Here is a 19,689-nt window from a genome sequence, read left to right as displayed (position 1 = left end):
GCTGCAATGGCTCTCAAGTATAAGTGTGGTGAGTTGGGCTGCAGTTTGCTGTCCTCACCTAATACCCTAGAGATATCATGTGACTCTGAAGAAAACTAAAAATCTGCCCCTGAATGAAGCAGCTTCCCTGAGAATGTGTTGCCACACTGTGCTCCCAGGATAGACTGCAGATCATGGTGACCCTCCGTTAAAGTTCAGTGTGTTATTACAGAGTCTGTGACTCCGGCCCAAACTGTCGGTGAATATCCGGTCTTTGTGGATGCCTCCTGTGAGAATGCTGTACCAGTACAGCGGCCCACCAGTGTTGTGGTAAATACTGTAAGAGCTGCTGTTTAGCAGGGCTGGGATGTCCACACTAAGCTCTTGTCCCAGTGTGACTGCAGCCAACAGGGGAGAGGAAAGCTGGAAACCTTGTTTCACGATGTCTTTGGTAAGAACGAGTATCATCTGAACACCCTGTGTATGTACAGTGGATGTTCGGTGTTTCACTCTGTTTTCTGTGACATAGTGCTGGGGTGATGCCCACATACAGCATCCTTTATTCTCCTTCCACTCTTATTGCATCCCACAGAAACTGAAGCACCTTCGGGTGAATGTGTCTGCTAAATACAGAGCTGCACAGAAATCATAAGACAAACACTGGCAGCATGGTGGCACAGTGAGCAGTGCTGCTGTCTCACAACACCTAGGTGGTGTAAGAGGATGTGGGTTCAATCCCTGCTCAGTCTGTGTGGAGTTTGTATGTTCTCCCCATATCTGTGTGGGTTTTCTCCCACAGTTCAAAGGCATGCTGTTCAGGTTCACCCATAGTGTGTGAATGACACAGAGAGAGTGTGCTTTACTGATGTATGGATTAGTGACCCAGTATAAGTAGTGTATCTAGCAGTGTAAGTCACCTTGGTAAATGAGGTGTGTGGGCTGGTAACACTACATAGTGTCCATTGTAAGTTGCTTTGCAGAAAGAGTCTGCTAAATAAATAAATGTAATAACAGTACAGTAGCTACTTCCTTTTGGAACAACTCCGGGAAATGAACCAAACTTATGCTTTAAACTCCACTGAAGTGAATGACTTTTTAGCACAGTCTGAATTCATTTCAGAATTTAATTCATTGATTTTTTTTTCAGGGGGTGCGGTGGCGCAGTGGGTTGGACCACGGTCCTGCTCTCCGGTGGGTCTGGGGTTCGAGTCCTGCTTGGGGTGCCTTGCGATGGACTGGCGTTCCGTCCTGGGTGTGTCCCCTCCCCCTCCGGCCTTGCGCCCTGTGTTGCCGGGTAGGCTCCGGTTCCCCGTGACCCTGTATGGGACAAGCGGTTCTGAAATGTGTGTGTGATTTTTTTTTCATTTGTCAGCTTTAACACGTTGAACTGAATTCCCATACTGTATTCATTCACAGGGTAGTTCCTTTACTGTACCCACCACTGTTACACACAGTCTATGATGAAATGCTCATGTGTGTTTTATTGATTGCAAGCAGTATCAAGTTAGCTGAGCTTATGTTTAATCAATGAAATCGATGATCACTCGTCTTCAGGAATGCCCAGTGAAAAAAAGCAAAGCTTCCGCCCATCCATCTTCAGGGCCCATCTGTGAAGAGAAGAGAAAAGAAGAAAGGGGCTCTGAGAAAAGCTCTTCTCCATTACCGTTACCCAGCTTCCCTCTCATCATATTAACAGAGCTGTAGTTACAGTTTAGGAAAGTAAACATACGGTCCATGTATGGGAACTGCCTTCTTGGCAGCTGTAGAATGGGGCTCATCTGCCAGTCCTGATGCTTGACACTTGGACCCCTGCAAAAAGGGTCAAGTCTTAAACAGCAGCTCAGCTTATTTCAGTTTTTAATACTTTTTAAATAATTTTTTCATTTTCATACATATGTTTATGTACATAATAGATACTGAATAACTGACATAAACAGGGCAGATGTATGTAGCTCAGTTGGGCAAGCAAGGCAGCTGAGGAGAGGAAAACAAAAAACTCAACCATGTTCAGGAGGAAAAATAAACCCCAGGGAGCCAAATTGCAGTACAGAACAGTACCTGAGGAGGGACAGTACACCCATTTTTTGTCCCCATCATAGTTGGCTGTAGTGGAGCACCAGGAAATCCCAGGGAACCAGTAATCCGTAGTGCAGTGATTATATGTTTTACCCCCCGCAATAAAGGGGAAGACACACGAAGACTCTGCCAGACAGAGAAGGATTACGAAAGAAAACAGTACAGCGGAGCTTTTTAATGAAACTGAATTAATTTGTGATCTTAAATTTTGGAAACATATGTTGTTATGTAAAATCAAGTGTAAAAGCCAATTGAAAAAACGTTACGTTTTATGGACTGGGTTTCCCTTTGGAGTTAGACCGTATCAGAAGTGCTTCCATGATTAGTCAACAAGTTTCAGTGTTTGTGAATAAACTGCTGTACACAGAAATGAAATGTGTGAGAAAGGCTCAGCTTGAGATCAGTCCTCAGTGAACAACTTACCAGTCGTCGTGACCCCTAAAACAATAACACGGGATAAGCATCATCGTCATGGTTACATACCACAACACAAGAGCATCCACAGTAACAAAGCAGAGCACATGAGAAGCAAAGCAGGCTGCAATGCTATGTGCAGGTGTTCTGGCCCAGGTGTGTAAAGCTCATGAAACCACTCGCTTACCTGTGACACCCCTTACCAAGGCACTGAACCTCAGTTATTATAGTAAAACACCATGCTTTGTGAACAGGTCAAATGGGACACTTCGGATGATTGTGACCTGAGATCTATGCAGCAAATGGACACATTCACCTGAGTGAAACATTTACCATGGTACTGATTCAATGGGTGACAATGACACTTACAGAAATTGACATTGCCCAGGCAGTAGCCCCACAGATGATCCTTGTCAAAGTCAGTGGTCAGCGAACACCACAAGCGCTTGTGCTTAGAGTCCACAGACGTGCACGAATAGTACCAGTGATCCTTGTACTTGAAGGGGAAAACACAGTAATCCGGAGAGATGTCCTGCACTGTTGAAATAAACATTCATGACGGAATCTTTAGTTAAAAACAAAACAAAAAGGACTGGCAGAAAAACAGAGGACTGAGCTGAAGGCCATTTACACGTGGTGAACCAGCAGTTAGTCAAAGAGCAGAGATGGATGGATGGATAGATGGATAGATGGATGGATGGATGGATGGAGCTTCCCAGTGAACACAAAACAGCACACGTTCTTACCTTTGACCTTTGTCTGCCAGGAGGCTGCAGAAAAGAAATACAAATTTTTGAGCCAATACACAAAGAAACCCAAGCACACTTTCAAAGAAGACCCTGAAAAGCAGAATCACGTTGGTGTCTCTCAAAGAATGAGCCTCAGCACGGTTTCTCTAACAGGTTCTTATGTGCGTGAGTGCTGGGCACATGTAGCTGCTGTATGTGGCATGTTGATGTATATGCTCAGGCTCATACCCCCCAGCTGGCTGGATTTTCTCTGCAACATACAGTACAAATATGATACTCACAGACACCACACAGCCCTAACGGTGATAAAACTATTGTCAGAACAGCGGCACACGCCACTCGTGTTGTCAGGGACTGGAGCAAAGCGAAACATCAGTGCAGTGGTGCAGCAAAGAACGTGACCTACCTATTACCTGTCCTCCGATCGCAGGTGCGAGAAGGAAAATAACAGCCAGTTGCAGCATTTTTGTCCCCTGGGTCAGGAATCTTTGCATCAAGAAACAATGACAGTGATTCCCCAATATCATCCAACTAATCACCTGAATGTTTCACAGTGATAAATAGGCTCAATAACTGAAATACAGAATGGAAATGGCTGTGACACTATTAATTATTCTCACACGCACTGAAAGATCCAGGGACACAAATATATCCCTGAGTTTCACTTCATTTCTGTCTACGGGGCAGCTCTGTCCAGGTGCTCTTGTCCTCGAACCAGGAGCAGATGTTGCAGTCAAGAATGGACACCCCCAATACTACACACACTGCATTCCTTCACTTTATATACTGTATACATGTGTAGGGTATATAAAGTATAATAGAGTATATACAGTGTATGTATATACAGTGTGTGTGTGTGTGTGTGTGTGTGTGTGTGTGTGTGTGTGTGTGTGTGAGAGAGAGAGAGAGAGATGCAGTGCGCTTGGCTGGGTCTCGCTCTGTGGCAGGTCTGGGGTTCAAGTCCTGCTTGGGGTGCCTTGAGACAGACTGGCGTCCCGTCCGGGGCGTCCCCTCCCCCCTCGACCCTGCGCCCTATGTTGTCGGGTTAGGCTCCGGTTTGCTGTGACCCCGCTTGGGACAAACAGCTTCAGACAGTGTGTGTGGTACTGCAGCAGTAGTGAGCGCTCTCTGTAACAGTCCTGTGTATGTTTCCCTGGCCTAAAGACAATAAGAATAAAATTTAGTCACTTTCCTCATTCAGCCTTGAACTGAGGTTCAAATGTTATTTTTAAGTTTTTAGCAACACCTTCTGGCAGTTACTAGAAAGTGCTACATGATCACACCTCTGATTTACTGTAACCTTTGACATTGCGCCCTCGCTCCGTGTCCGAGCACATATTTTCTGTTGCCGATTCTACCTGTATGTTGCCGTGACCCTGCACTGCCAAATGTGTAAAAAACATGAGCGTGCCCTAATATTTAAGTTAAAAGGTGCTCATCTAACCTGTTTATAAATTAATCAACTGTGCACAGATGACTGAGCAATTTTTAAATTAATATTTTTACTATATTTAACAGGAAAATTTTGTGTCAATTCCATGACTATGCTGATACCTCCCCACTTGCTCAGGGTATTACATGGTATCACATGGTACTACACGGTATGCCAGAGAACCCTTCTGCTTTCGTAGCATCCCCCTGCACAAAGACCCCACACTGTACTGCACTGTACCCAGCGGTGAACATACACTCATCTTGTAGTCGGCAACACTCACCTTGTCCAGAGCCGCTGGTGCCTCTTGTCCCTTGCCGCGCACTTCCTGTCCAGTCCCGTTACTTTTATAGGTGGAGGGAGGGCTGCGAGAAGCACTGCGTATCTGCTGTGGCGTCACCACTTTGTTCCTCACAGCAACAAACTGAGTGTGTTCTACAGCCAGGACTCTTGTCTTATCTGACACACACACACACACACACACACACACACACACACACACACACAGCTGTGTTTTATGTCACTGATCCTCTGGGATCGGTCACCACTGGTTCGCTCACTGTGACCTCTAGGGTTGCCAACCGTCCCGTATAATACGGAATCATTCTGTATTTAAGGGATAAGAGTTGAGTTCCATATTAAAACCATACAGAACACAGTTTGTCCCGTATTTTAACCTTTCACACCCAGATACATTTAGAAGTATTTATTACATATATTATTTATTACATAAGGGGGGCATGGTGGCACAGTGGGCTTGGCTGGGTCCTGCTTTCTGGCAGGTCTGGGGTTCAAGCCCTGCTTGGGGTGCCCTGTGACAGACTGGCACCCCGCTCTGGATGTGTCACCCAGCCCTGTGCCCTGTGTTGCCGGGTTAGGCACTGGGTTAGGCACCGGCTTGCCGCGACCCTGCTCGGGACAAGCCGCTTCGGCCAGTGTGTGTGTGTGTGTGTGTGTGTGTGTGTGTGTGTGTGAGAGAGATTTTTTACATCTGTTTATTGCACGCATAAATTTTGCAGTTTGCATAAAAGTGTTAAAAGATTAGGAAAACAACCATAAAAATGGATGTAAAACAGAGCTGTGTTGCATGTCTGAGTCCGACTGTCACTGGGCGTTGCTACGTTACCTGGATGCAACATTTGGCATTGGGGGGGGGGGGGGGGGGTCGAGGCAGGTAGCTACTAACTAGACTAGATGTCATCATGGCTACTAATAGTCCACCTCGTAAACGAAAACGATTACAGAAGTACAAAAAGAATGGGCGGAGGAAAACCAATGGCTTAGAAAAGTCAGGGAGAACTAGTTCGTGGTGAACTGTAAACTTTGTAAGAGAGGCTACGTGGAGAGGATATTCTCCGTAATAAAAAACAAGTGGAGTGACTCTCGGAACTCATGTAAAGTGAGCTGCTTGTGAACCTGAACTTTAATAAACCATGTAATGAATTTTACAAAATTGAACTTCAGGACAAAGAAATTCTTGCTGCTGCGAGAAGTGAGAAGAAGTACTCATGGAAAAAATAAGGAGGATGTAAAAAGAAGGAAAGAAGGGACTTTTTTTATTTGCACTTTTGTTTGTGCCATTCAGAAAAATGTGTGAAATGCAGTCTACTTTCAATCAGTTGCTGTGCTTAAAGATAAGTTAAGCTTTCACTTTTTTTGAATTTGTGTCTGTTCACACACACACACACACATTTTCAGAACCGCTTGTCTCATACGGGGTCGCGGGGAACCGGAGCCTACCCGGTAACACAGGGCGTAAGGCCGGAGGGGGAGGGGACACACCCAGGACGGGACGCCAGTCTGTCGCAAGGCACCCCAAGCGGGACTCGAACCCCAGACCCGTCTGAGAGCAGGACTGTGGTCCAACCCACTGCGCCACCGCACCCCCCTTGTGTCTGTTCATTAAAGTTAAAAAAAAAAATTTAAAAAAAAAAAAAAAATCACTCAAAAGGACTGAGAGTCTGTTTCTCATCAGTTGCTCAACAAGTGCTATAAATCGCCTAGGCAGATGCTCTAGTGATATATGTTTAAGGTGTGTGAGACTTTAGCATGACATTAAAATTAATGAATTTTTTACAACTGACATGTATGTCAGTGAAGTAAAAGCAAATTAAATGTGTCTCAGATTCATTTTAGAATTTAATTCAGTCAAGCAGAGACTTCTTTTTACAAATATACGTTAGTTACAAAGAAATTCCAAGTGTCCTTCATACTGTCCCTTATTTTCCTATAAAGAAGCCAAAAGTGTCTCTTATTTTCTTCTGCAGGGGTTGGCAACCTTAGTGACCTCTGTGACACGTCAGCCCAGCGCAAGATGCTGTTCTAGGTACAGAACACCATGTTTTAACACAGTGTGGCGGTGTGTGCGTGTGGTAAGGAGGAGGGGCAGCGTTCAGGTCAACCTGTTCTGCGACAGGACCAAACAAAGATATGGCGGTGAGACGGCGAGGCCTTGGTGGCGGGAGGCGCGTCGCTTGCAATGGAGCAGAGTTCAGTGGGAAACATGGCAGTCCTGAATGGCGCAGGGCCTCACAAGTGCGGTCACGTTCCTCAGATCGGCTCTCTCTCACAATGCGGTCACGATCCTCATTTCAGCGCTCTCACACACAGGCCTTTACAGTGATGAATAAGGCCATTAGTGCACTCTCCTTCTCTCAGCACTGCTGGTGTTTCTGTCAGTTGATACTGGTGTGAATATTAACATATCTACATTCATATATCCATATGGCCTTCTTCCAACTCATCTATTCATCTGTGCTGCTTGGCTGAGGACAGCAAACCATTTTCCCGAATCACTTAAATGGTATTATTAGCCAAAGTTCACATCCATAAATGCAAATTCACTATCAAGAAACCTTGGAGACTTTATAACAATCCGCTTCCCCCACTGAAGTGAAAAAGAACATTATTGCTGTGCAAGACTAGAAAAAATAGATAACAGTTAAAACTGTTACATTCAATCAGTCCCTTGATATTTTCATATAAACTAATCAGTAATTGTATTGCTGTCACCTGGTTGTTGTTTTTTTAAGAAAAAAATCCTATTCTTTTTTCTTTTCCTCATTTGCACTGGTGCTTTGTGTGTTGTGTTCATTTAAACAAGTTACCTATCGGCTGTGCTCAGTCTCAACTGTACTGGAACCCCTACAATGAGACTGTTCAGGAAAGTCTGCCGTGTTCTTTAGAGTGTTCTTGCAGTGCTGCAAGGCCTCGGCTTAACCCTTAATGTATTGTACTGTCCCCTTATGAACTGTACTGAACCAAACGGTACTGTACTGTGCAGTACTGGGGCACCTGGGTGGTACGAAAGAACGAGGGCTCAATCCCCACTCAGTCTGTATGGAGTTTGCGTGTTGGCTTCCCCTGTCTGCAAAGGTTTCCTCTGGGTGCTCTGGTTTTCTGCCAGAGTCCAAAGACATGTAGTTCAGGTGGATTGGTGATGCTAAATTTCCCATAGTGTGTGAATCGGTCTGTGTGTGTGTGTATATATATATATGCAACTACCCTGGGATGGACTGCTGCGCCATCCAGGGTGTACCCCACCAGCCACTATTTGCCTCTATTACAGCCATGGTTCCCGCAGTAACAGTGAGAGCATATAAATGCACACTGAGCGTACTTACATAGATGGCAACTGGCAGACTGCAGAGGGAGATTAACCTGTATTACAGCTTCTACTATGGTACGGGTGCACAGACCCTTCCTAAGCACACGGGAGGTGTTAGCATTTGGTAAAGCAACCACTTCTTGAGACCAGCACCCCGTCCAGGGTTTACCTGCCTCTGCCTTGCAGCTCACGTTTTACTTATACTGTACCACAGTACTCTCTAGCACACCTACCACAGCATTTGCCACTCTTGACCAGTGCTACCACAATCTGCATCACAAAGGACTAGAGCTGCTACAGTTTCTAACAGGGCCTTTACCATGCTGTGGGCAGAGCTACCATGGCTTTTTACCATGATCTACTAAAGGTGCCACAGCCTTCGTGACCTTTCATCTTGTTGTTTTGGGTGTGCAGTGGAACAGGGCGCCCTTAATCCACCCGCTCTAACCACGGTAAAGTGGCTGCACTGGTGTTTCAGCAGGCAACCAGCTCAATTGTCTTGAGCTAAAGGTATTTCACTAAAAAAATCCTGCCATGTAAATGTTAACAGATACTGACACAGAGACTGAGCAGATATTAAACAAAAATATTACTCTAGGTCACTCATTTTTATTTAAAATATTTAATAATGTTAAAAAACTTTTATACCCAAAAGCAATAATATTATACTTCCCGCCTTAAGAGCAAATGTGTGCTCGTTTAGTGTATAAACCTCACGCTGTTGATCACTGAAAGAAATTACTGGTCCCAGACACACTCAGTGTGACACAGTTCTATTCCTTTTTCTCCGTTAACTGACAAGTATCTAATTTTATTGACACGGCACATTTAACGTCATGAAAAAATACTATATATTTCTACAATCCAGCGCTAGCGGTTCAGAGCTTTAAAAACCTTCCTTGAATTACAGTTCCGTTACACTTTTTGTTATTAAAAGAAAAAAAAAAAAAAAAAAAACTCCACTCTGAGCGGCGTGCCGCGCGCCTCTTCCCCCACAGGAAGTCAAGCGGCGTGTGGAGCGCGCACGGGACTGCCAGAGGCTCGCGATGTTCGCAGTGCGCATGTCAGAAACGGAGTGCGGCGAGGCGCGACGAGTTCCTGTCAGCTTTACTTATAATTAAAACTTTTTTAAACAGAACTGCGCTATAATTTTGAGCGCTCTGCGGAGAACCGGCTCCCGATCTGAGTCGGAGGACTTTTCCCTGTCAAAATGAGTTTCCTTTTGTAAGTATCGACGCGAGACGTGTGTGTGTGTGCGCGCGCGCGTCTTCTTCCTGTTTTCATTAAAAAAAAAGTACGTTAAACACTTGAGCACACGCTTTAAGTTTAAAAACGAAACAACGGTTGTTTAAACTTTAAAGCTCACGTCGGAAATACGAGAGCCCGTTTCGTTTGTGTCTTCCTTCCTCTCAGAAGACAGACACCTCGACGGCAACCAACGCTCTTCAAATATGAAATGAAACACTTCTGAAGCAGTATTTTATTAAACCACGTATTGCTGTTAAAAACAATATAAACCAGTTTGAAAAGAAAACTCTTCTCTTGTGTCGTTTCCCTAAAGCCAAATAGAAGTTTTAAAGCCATTTTTACACTGTTCTCCAAAGTGAGGTGCAGATCCGTGAAGAAACAGACCAAGCTTCACAAACACACTATGGACACACAACATGTGTGTCTGACACCACCGCCTTGCTGGTTCACATCCTTCCAGCCACTCCTACAGAAGACAAATAAAGAGCAAACACACAGATCTTTCAGGGAGATTCACTGTACCTTTGCTATATTGGTGCATGACTGAATTTGAAAGTGGGTTTTTTTTTTTTTTTTTTTTTTTTTTTTGTACCTCTTTCTTCCATGCCAGTGGAAGCCGCTCATCTAAGACCTTCAAACCAAAAAAGAACCTTCCGGAAGGCTCTCACCAGTACGAGCTGCTGAAGCATGCTGAGGCCACACTGGGCAGTGGAAACCTGCGGCAAGCTGTTATGCTGCCTGAAGGCGAGGACCTCAACGAGTGGATTGCTGTCAACAGTGAGCACCTTCTCCTGGGCTTAGCCAATGGGCTGGGCCCTCTTTTGTTTAACCAATGGGCAGGACCCTCTCTTGTGTGCTTTGCCAATGGCCTGGGCTTTCTCTTTTTCTCCCTCTTTTCTCTTCTCGCTCAGTCAGTTTAGCCAATGAGCTGGGCTCTCTCTTTTTTGCTTAGTGAATGGGCAGGGGTCACTCCAGGGTCTTTGTCAGTGGGCTGGGTGCTTCTCTCGTTCCAAAACATGTTCCAGCTGTGGCTGTTTCTCTTGTAGCTGTGGACTTCTTCAACCAGATCAACATGCTTTACGGTACCATCACTGAGTTCTGCACCGAGAGCAACTGCGCTGTGATGTCTGCAGGGCCCAGGTTAGTCTTTAGGGGGCACTGCTGAGTGTGTGCGTGAGGGGCCCCCGGTCCAGGCAGCATTCAGGAATGAGAATCTTGCCTCTCCCTCACAGGTACGAGTACCACTGGGCTGACGGCACCAACATCAAGAAGCCCATCAAATGCTCTGCCCCCAAGTACATCGACTACCTGATGACATGGGTTCAGGACCAGCTAGACGATGAGACGCTCTTCCCTTCAAAGATCGGTGAGCTTTACCAGCGGCTAAAACCCCTCAAGATTCCTTTATCGCATTTATTACTCATTTTACATATCCGGCTGGCATCCCACTCAACAGGAGTCCCTTTCCCAAAGAACTTCATGTCTGTGGCTAAGACGATCCTGAAGCGCCTCTTCCGGGTGTATGCCCACATCTACCATCAGCACTTTGACTCCGTCATCCAGCTGCAGGAGGAGGCGCATCTTAACACCTCTTTCAAGCACTTCATCTTCTTTGTGCAGGTGAAACACACACACACGCCTACTTGCTGCCCACTGTCCACACTTAGATATTCTGATTCTCATTAGCAGCTCACTGCTCCCTGTGTGTTTGTGTCCTCGTTCAGGAGTTCAACCTCATCGACCGGCGTGAACTCGCCCCCCTGCAGGACCTCATAGAGAAGCTGGGCTCCAAGGACCGATAGACTCACAGCGCCTTGAACCTGATCGCAGGCCTCGCTTGCTGCCCCCTCCGCAGTTTGCCCCATGTCCCATGTTGGTGTACTGTGTTTGCTTTTCTCACATTTGCAGCTGTCGTTATGTCCCCCGTTCTGCGGAGTGCAGCAATGGGAAGTGAGGAAGCGGGGTGCTCTTGCTCGGCTTTCCACCGATTCCCAGTGAGGAAACCATATTGAAGAAAAATTGCTTGCGGTGTCACGCTGCGTCTGTAGTGCGGCTCCTCCTGCTCGTTGTCGTTTCCTTGCACGCCGTTTGTGTCCTGACTGCGTCACACTCTGCCTTACGGTTCACCTCTGGTCAAAGTGAATATGGGACCACAGTGGGATTGTTACACAACTGGAGCCCTTGCGCTGTATTTTGCTGTTTTGTATCTGCTATTTCCATGTATCTTATGCTGTCCCTTTTCTAAGATTTTTAAATTCCACTTTTCAGAATGTTTCAGGGAAAATGTTTTTCAAAGTGAGTATGATGTAAATAATTCCATGTTCTCATTGCTAATTTTTGTTTTTACCCAAAGCAATTTACAGTATTTGACTCATTTGCAGAGCAGGGTATTTTTACTGGTGTAAATTCAGGGTAAGTACCTTGGTAAAAGGTGCTAAAAAGAATGTTTAATCTGTACGTTGTATTCCAGTGTGCTGGTTGTGATGGTGGCCTGTGCAGCTCAGCAGTAATGTAAAATGTATAAATGTTAACGTTTTTCAGTGGATTTGCAGAACTCAACTGTGCTGATTGCTGCAACATTATTCCTGCTCCAGCAGTGCAGCGCTTACCGCGATGTTAGTGGATGAAGTCGGCCTTAAGAGTTCACGTGCCATGCATCACTCAGCACTCGTTTCTGGTTATTATGCATGTTATCAATGCAGTCTAAGTCAACCTACTGAATTCCACATGCAATAGATGCTCTGGTTTTCTGCTATTTGGAGGAACAAGGCTTTTTTTCCTTTGTTTTCACTTCAACCCAGAGCAGTAAAAGAGCACTTGAAATGTAAAACTCTGGTACAGACTTGGGGATTCTTTGTGCGGTCAATAGACTTCTGACACTTCCAGAATGAGTAATTCTAGTGTTGCAATCTTAAGGAATAAACTTCTGTTTAAAAGTTATGTCTGTCACTCATGTGCCTCAAGAATATGAATCTAAGCGTGTGTGAGAGACAGTTGGGGGTTTCACACCATCGCGGAAACTGCTGGAAGAAGTTGCTGCGCACTTGAATGCACAGTGTAACACTTCCGCACAAATGACACCTGTGTGGTACATACAGCGGCTCCTCCTCATACGGACAATTACGACAACAGGTCTGTTCACATCTTGCTTTGTTCATAATTTACTCAACTTCTGAGTCATAACATAGGTAAAGCTTTGTTTCACTTCATTTTGTGGTTATGATTTCCAGAAATAGCAGGTATAGGTAAAATACTTCATAATGGATTTTTTTTAAATTTTGGCTTATGTTAAAACCTATACAAACCGCCCCCCCAGATGCCTTGTCATTGATCCCTGAAATTCAGGAACGTGGGCTGTAAACACTGGGAATGAGTGGAATTAAGGTGGTCCCACACTCATACGGTTAGGGTGCTCTTTACTGCCATCTATCCACTCGGTAAACGCAAAGACCCGTTTCGGTACAGGCATTTTAACAAAAAAAACGTGGCTGAGAGTAAAACGAGAAGCTACCTTTGACAATGTGTAACAACCGTGCGTGTCGTAAGGAAACGGAATGTCTTTGCATGGCTTGGTGCCACAGTGGGCAATAAAAGGCGCGAAGAGCCAGCTGTCCAACAACGGGACCGTGCCATACTTGTATTTTATTTGAGTGACATCTCCTCCGGCTCCCGTGTCTTCAGGATGAGGCACAGGCTCGGCTCTCCAGCTGTTGGCTGGAACTCCACCAAGAAATAAGGTCTTAAATTTGCTCAGAGTACGGAATCGTGGCACAAAAGAAACACGGAAAAAGGAAAACAGGAGCAGGATCCTACGGAAAGAGGAAGGAGCTTCTTCTCAACAGCGAATTTGGGGACTGAGGATGAGGAGGAAGAGGGAAGCTACAGGAAGGAGTGCAGTCCCTTGGGGGAACTTGTCCGTTCTGGGACCACCTGGGGGAGCTACAGAGGTGCTGGGGGAGAAGTATGGCACTGCGGCGGTGGGATCGCGACTCGCGCTGCGTGTGGCAGCGGGTTCGAGATGGCAGTGAGTGGAGACAAAGCGCTCTTCCTCTTCCACGCTCGTCGTCGTCGTCTCAGCGGCGGTCCTGGGCATCAACGTGCAGTACGCTGTGGACGGGGCTCAGATGTCCATTTCAAACTGCGCCTCGTCCCCTGCGAAGCACAGGCAGCGCATCACGCCCTGTCATACCCCGCACCCACGGACCCATCCACACGCATCCGTGGCGCCCCACTCTTACCGGCCCCCTTGTCAGCGGGAGGGCTCTCATGGTTGTTGACCGCAGGCTCGGGCTCCGCCTTCTTGCTGCCGGTTGGGGCCACGGGGGGACTGGTGACCCCCGGGATATCCGGGAGGCAGCTGGGCGGCGTCTGGGCCAGCGGGGAGCTGCGGCAGTCCAGCAGGAACTTGCGGTCATATATGATCCTGGTGCCTGCAAGGTGGGGTTGCACAGGACGGGAGAGAGGAGTTATCGCAGAATCACAAGAAATTGATCTGCATCTGGCGGTGAAACCGCCCAGCAGCATTCCATTTCAGTGTGTGTGCTGGCTAAAGAAACGACTGACAGAAACTCTTCCTAACTCGGTTCCTTTCTACCGCCACACCTCCGTTCACCACTAACGCGTGCGAGGTCAACAAACGGTTAATAATGCAGATGTGACTCGATCTGTCTACAGGTTATTCCGGTACCAGCGTGGGCGACCGCTGTGAGCGAACAGATGTTGCGTTACACTATTTTTCACACCTCAGCAGATCAAGTGACCGACACTTGACGTTAGGTTTACTTATTCGCTCGGCCGACACGTTTCGCGTCGTACCCATTTACACAAGTCACCCAGCGGGAACCGGTCGCGAGCCATAAACAACGTGGAAGCGAGTGAAAAGAAGGCGGTCCTGTCCCGTCTGCGTGCTCTTTGCTGCCACCTATCGGTAAACACTGGAGAAGCGAGATGGAGAAAGGCGGGGCTACGCGCTACACTGCCCAACTCCCCCCCCCACCCACTCACTCACTCACTCACTCACTCACCGCCAGGGGTCGTGCTGAAGAGGGTCCCCCCGGGCGTGGTGCTGTAGTCGTGAGGCAGGTGCGCTGCATCGTTGATGATGACCCGCCGGGTGGCCGGGATAGCCCGGCTCGTGCTCTTGTGGCAGCCGCTCGACATGATGGCTGGTGGTGTTCCCGGACACGGGTCCGACACGGCTCGGTCTCCGCCTCGTCTCCTGAGACTGAGTTCCGCGAAGTGAGAAAGTGCAGCGCGCTCTCTGAGCCCCTTGTGCAACTTGTATTTACAAAGCAAAACAAAGTAAATGTACCTACTAAACTAGCGGTAGTCCAGTCACTCCAAACAGGCCGCGGTGTTTACCGCGTTCTCACACACTCACACTCTCACTCACACTCTCACTCACTCACACAGCACACACTCGTCACAGCACCAGGAAGAGGTTCCTAAACGGGACGGCGAGCGGCGACGGCCTTTTCCGTCGGCGCGTGTCGATGACATCGGGGCGCTCCGTCACCAGGAAGCGACTCCCCACTCCGGTGGGTCATATCGATGACGTCACAAAAACCTGTGCTTTCTGGGATGTGAAGTCTGTTTCATGCAGTGTAGTGAGCAGAATTCGCGTCCTAGAGAGACAAATACGAGAGTTCTTGTTTAACTTTTCTTTTCGCGTACCATGACCTTACCCTACTTCGATTAAAATCTGTGAAGTTAAAAATACGATATACAGCATGAATGAAAGAAAGTTTACTACCGAAATTGTGTTTGGCTGCAGAAGCATAAAGTATATAAAATACGTAAACACAAACGTGCAAATGTGTGAATAAATAGGTGGATTAATAAATTGTCTAACTGAATAACGGGTAGTTTCGTAGCTGAAAAGTTGGAGCTGTGACGTTTTCCTCCAGTGGAGGTTTTCCATTTCATTTCCGGCCTCCGGTTTACGCTTCGTTCCTTTTTTTCCCTCTGTACAAATAATCATTTGGTAATTGTGTTAAAAATACTTTTTAAAAAAAGAGCTACGTAAACAACGCTCCAGCGGACGCGCTAGTTCACTGTCGCCCTCCAGTGGCCGCTGAGCGCTATTACAGTGCGCCCTGGCCCCAAGAGCCCAGTTTTGCCTGGTCACTCAGGGTTCAGAGGTGTAAATGCAGTAAACAAGGTGGTAAGTGAAGCACCCGAGTGAACAGAGTCACTCTCACACTCAGCCACAGGAAGAATATGAAAGAAGAGCCCAGACATCTCCTGATGTTTATTTACTTCTGTAAATGACCAGAGCTGGTGTACAGGATAATGGTCTATACATATGTTCATGTCAGACTAAATCTGATTAAAAGGCTCGTGTATATATAGATACATTTCTTCAAGAACAATACAAAAGGAAATAAACAGTGTTAATAGAAGAAAAAAACGCTACCTACGAGGCTTTTGTAGGTGCTACTTGTGGCATTTCCCGAAGGTCGCGCTAAAATCCTAGAAGTACATCCATGACATAACTCGATCAAGGGTGCATAGCATTCTAATTAAATATATTTTCTCGTATATTTATATATATATATTTATATTAAAAACATTTGTTCTGTGCATGTGCGCAGTTGCATTCCTTAGTACAGAATAATACGATATTGCGTTAATGTCAGTAGTTCATTCTAAAGGAGTAAAGGTGATTTTGCAACAGTTAATGTTTTGCATGACCTTGATTAATACGTTATCATCTCAATGTCCCTCGTTGCGTAAGAGTCACGAGGAGTGATATTAATAATCCGAAAACATCAACTGCTCCCCCTCCCATCACACTGCAACTTACTCCTTCCCCTGGACGGTCACAGTGTGGTGGCCTGTGCCCTGACTCAGTGCTCCAGCTCAGTGCTCCGACTCATAGCCCCAGCTCGTAACTCCGGCTCAGTGCTTTCTCGGTGTAGGGGAAAGAGGACGCTCTACATACACGACACACAAATGACAGTAAGTCGTCCCCTGTCTCTTCCTCCTAAAACACAGGGGACATGGCAGCCGCACGTCCTGCTCCCTTTGCTGACTGTGAGGGCACAGCTGGAGTCCACGCACAAAGCTCAGAGCTCCAAGCCTAGTCCTGGATCAGGCTGTGTGCCACCCATGTGCATGTCTGTGTGTAAGTGTGTGTGTCAGGTTCGCGTGTGTCGCATACCTGTCTGACTGCTTGGTGTCACCCGTTATGTTTCCACTACCTGCTGCATGCTGTGTGTGCCTGCTGGGTGTCTGTGCATTACATATCTGCACTGCATTTTGTGCATCATTCATCTGTGTTACACGTCTGCGGGACGGCATGTTCTGGTCCAAGGTCAGTTACTGGTCCCCACATGCAGCGCCTCCGCTTTGGACACACACTCAGTCGTTCACTCTATTTCGTCTGTACAGTTACACCACACCACCGTGATCGTCCTCAGCACATCCACCTTTCCCGTGTCCACTTATCAGGGACACTCCTGGGTATTTGACACCAAGGTGCAGTACAGCAGGCTGCTACTAAATCAGACACAGCAGCCAAATGGTGTCTGGTCTTCATGGCTGAGAGGCTCCCCATTGCTGTGTGCAGTACAGGTACAGATCTCTGTCCGTCCGTCCATCCATCTATCTGTCTGTCTGTCTGTCTGTCTGTCTGTCTGTCACACTCACACATACACATACACATACATATATATATATATATACACACACACACACACACACACACACACACACACACACACACACACACACACACACACACACACACACACACACACACACACACGGTTTTTCAGCAGTGGATAAACACCGTGTGTGATAAGAAACTGTTGTGAGCCAATGAGTGCAGGCTGCTACATAAGAAACATCTGATCTGAGCCAATCAGATGATGCTACATAATGACCAATCAGTGAAATGCGCTACAGAATCCTGTCCTAATCTCAGCCAACCAGAAAATGCTGCTATATGACAGTTGGAAGATCTGAGCCAATTAGAGCACGTTAGATAATGATAAATCAGTGAACCCTGCCATATAACAATGTTATAATCTGAGCCAATCAGAGCATGCAACTTCAAAGAGCATCCTGACATCAACCAATCGGAGTGCGCAGTCACATTATTATTATTATTATTATTATTATTATTATTATATTGACTGAGTGGAGCCAATCAGAGCCCATCAGGCCACCCACAGCTACTCAATGACCTCTTGATCTACTGGACCTGCTGGACATTCCTCTCTCACATGGTCTCTGCAAACACACAACTAATGGACATGGCCAAAGAAGCAGGAAAACACTAACAGAAGACACTGTGTTTGAACGCTACATGTTCCCCAGTGCTCGAGAGGGGGTGTTAAACTCCACAAAATTAGCACATACAACTCTGACTGTTTTTCACATTGGCAAACACACCGTTGGAAAAAAGAAAGGAATCTTGAGAACTATGTTCTCAACTTATATGTAAATTTCACCATATTTTCAGATAGTGACATTCCCATAATGTCTCGCAACAATGCAGGAACATCTCTGTTGTGCTCATCTTTATTTCTCTGTGTGTGTGTGTGTGTGTGTGTGTGTGTGTGTGTGTCATCATGCATGCAAAAAGGGATGTGCTGGCTTGACTCACTAGGTTTGGAAGATCAAAGTGTTTCTGGAAGCATCTGGACTCACCCCCCTCCACACACACAAACACACACACACACACCACATTTGTTCTCCTCACTTCATATTATTGCTGTGGCAGAAACCATGTAAAGCAGATGTCAATATCCCGCCACTCAAGAGAGAAGGTGTGTGTGTATGTGTGCCTGGATGTGGTTGTGTACAGGTGTGTACAACAGGCAGGAGGAGGAGGTGGTTAAGGTGAAGTGGACATTGGCTGAGGAGCTGTAGGATTCACAGTCCTGGGGTCAGATTTACAGTGGTGATCACAGTGATGGCACTCTGTGTGTTTGCTGTGCTCCTGAGAGGAAATAAAACAATGGAACTCAGTAACCCCCTGCCCCCCCATCTTGGCTACATTGCGACACTGTGCCAGGTAGAAGGGGGAGACACCACATCTGGGTCATACCTGGGCAGCTGGAACAGGGAGAACAATTCTGGAGGCACCAGTAGACAGGATGCATAAAGATGACAACAGAAGCATGGACTTGCAGGTGAGAGTACCGGGTCAGTTACCTCGCTGCAGGTGGAGCAGGTGGACCTGCAGCTTCTCCACCCGCACCAGGGGTTCTCTGGTCTCCCCTGACAAAACACACACCTGTCCCGCAAACCTCCTCCCACCGACACACCGAGCTCAGCACCTGCTGGGGACCAGGCCAGCAGCATCTGCACGAAGGAGCGCGTTCATGATGCGTACGGACACACGGACACATGCATACGGCTTCACAGGGCAGAACGACAGTGCATATATCACAGAGAAGAACACCACGTGGAGCTGAAGAGGGCGCTAGTGGGACACGGCTGGAGTGCGGTGGGGTCACCCCTGCGAGCACCAGCGAACGTCTCACGGGTCGTAGGATTCTGTTGCTTGTAAACAGTGGTTTCAGAGATGCCCCGCTCCCTAGACTTATTCGCCTAGCCGCACCCTTACCCCTTCAGTCTGTGGACACGGACAACTCATGCATGGACTCTCAATCATGCTTATACAATTAACAGGAAGCACTTTTTTGTTGCTTTTTTCCTCGGTTTGTTTTTTTTTTCAACATTTTTCTATAAAATCATGCCTCTAACCTAGTTTCTGTTTTCTTAAAAAGGGTAACAAAACTACAAGCAGACCCTCATCTCGAGGTTTACTGTTTGTAAGCATAGCTGTCCATTCCGGTTGATGTTAAGTCCATAGTGTTCGTCTGTCGTGGTTTTGTTAACTTTTTTGTGTTTTTTCATTCACCCTGCTTCTTCCTTTCAGTCCTGTTCGCCTTGTCCAACATTGCAATTTGTACGTGTTGGAGATCGCAGAACACCAGGTCCTGTAGGACGGAGAACAATTAGTAATGCCACAGAAATAGGGATTTTTATCATATGCTCGGATGTTTGGATATTTTACTGAAGCAATTCAGGTGAGCAACCACCTCCCAAGGTAGAACAGGTGGGTACTTCTGTGACCTTGACCACGAAGCAACCTGTTAATGAAATGTTTGTCCTTTTCTTGGTGCACTGGCTGTCTTACATTGCTACAATTGCCAGAAAATTCAGGTTTC

General features: G+C 46.7%; 4 protein-coding genes across 5 annotated transcripts in view; 1 reads left to right on the top strand and 3 right to left on the bottom strand.

The window, feature by feature from the left end:
• Window positions 1-1,454: 1,454 nt before the first annotated feature.
• On the bottom strand, window positions 1,455-4,957 carry LOC108932033 (seminal plasma protein HSP-1-like). The gene is made up of 8 exons (XM_018748183.1): window positions 4,934-4,957; window positions 3,625-3,704; window positions 3,216-3,239; window positions 2,839-3,006; window positions 2,479-2,493; window positions 2,038-2,181; window positions 1,709-1,788; window positions 1,455-1,586 (listed from the first exon to the last, which is right to left on the bottom strand). Exons 2-7 carry the CDS (start codon window positions 3,680-3,682, stop codon window positions 1,754-1,756), a joined length of 444 nt encoding a protein of 147 aa, XP_018603699.1. The 5' UTR covers window positions 3,683-3,704; window positions 4,934-4,957; the 3' UTR covers window positions 1,455-1,586; window positions 1,709-1,753.
• Window positions 4,958-9,279: 4,322 nt separating this feature from the next.
• LOC108932032 (MOB kinase activator 1A-like) lies at window positions 9,280-12,432 on the top strand. Of its 2 annotated transcripts, XM_018748181.2 has the most exons (6): window positions 9,281-9,481; window positions 10,116-10,282; window positions 10,552-10,645; window positions 10,738-10,871; window positions 10,962-11,125; window positions 11,230-12,430. In XM_018748181.2, exons 1-6 carry the CDS (start codon window positions 9,468-9,470, stop codon window positions 11,305-11,307), a joined length of 651 nt encoding a protein of 216 aa, XP_018603697.1. In that variant the 5' UTR covers window positions 9,281-9,467; the 3' UTR covers window positions 11,308-12,430. The 2 variants fall into 2 exon arrangements, with proteins under 2 accessions (XP_018603696.1, XP_018603697.1); XM_018748180.2 differs by having other exon boundaries at window positions 9,280-9,481; window positions 10,738-11,125; window positions 11,230-12,432.
• A 684-nt stretch (window positions 12,433-13,116) lies between these two features.
• LOC108932034 (eukaryotic translation initiation factor 4E-binding protein 1-like) lies at window positions 13,117-14,966 on the bottom strand. Its single transcript, XM_029253255.1, has 4 exons — window positions 14,821-14,966; window positions 14,530-14,729; window positions 13,744-13,935; window positions 13,117-13,657 (listed from the first exon to the last, which is right to left on the bottom strand). The coding sequence occupies exons 2-4, from the start codon at window positions 14,663-14,665 to the stop codon at window positions 13,626-13,628; spliced, it is 360 nt and encodes a 119-aa protein (XP_029109088.1). The 5' UTR covers window positions 14,666-14,729; window positions 14,821-14,966; the 3' UTR covers window positions 13,117-13,625.
• Window positions 14,967-17,269: 2,303 nt separating this feature from the next.
• LOC108932035 (ankyrin-1-like) overlaps window positions 17,270-19,689 on the bottom strand; it is a 55,115-nt gene continuing 52,695 nt past the window's right edge. The window contains exon 43 of the mRNA XM_029253225.1: window positions 17,270-19,458. The gene's annotated coding sequence lies outside the window, so the exon portion shown is untranslated. The remainder of the gene's footprint in view (window positions 19,459-19,689) is intronic.

Source organism: Scleropages formosus, chromosome 6 (genome assembly GCF_900964775.1).
Source record: "Scleropages formosus chromosome 6, fSclFor1.1, whole genome shotgun sequence".
NCBI lineage: Eukaryota > Metazoa > Chordata > Actinopteri > Osteoglossiformes > Osteoglossidae > Scleropages > Scleropages formosus.
The sequence above is the reverse complement of the archived record's forward strand: the minus strand, read 5'-3'. Positions and strand labels throughout refer to the sequence as shown.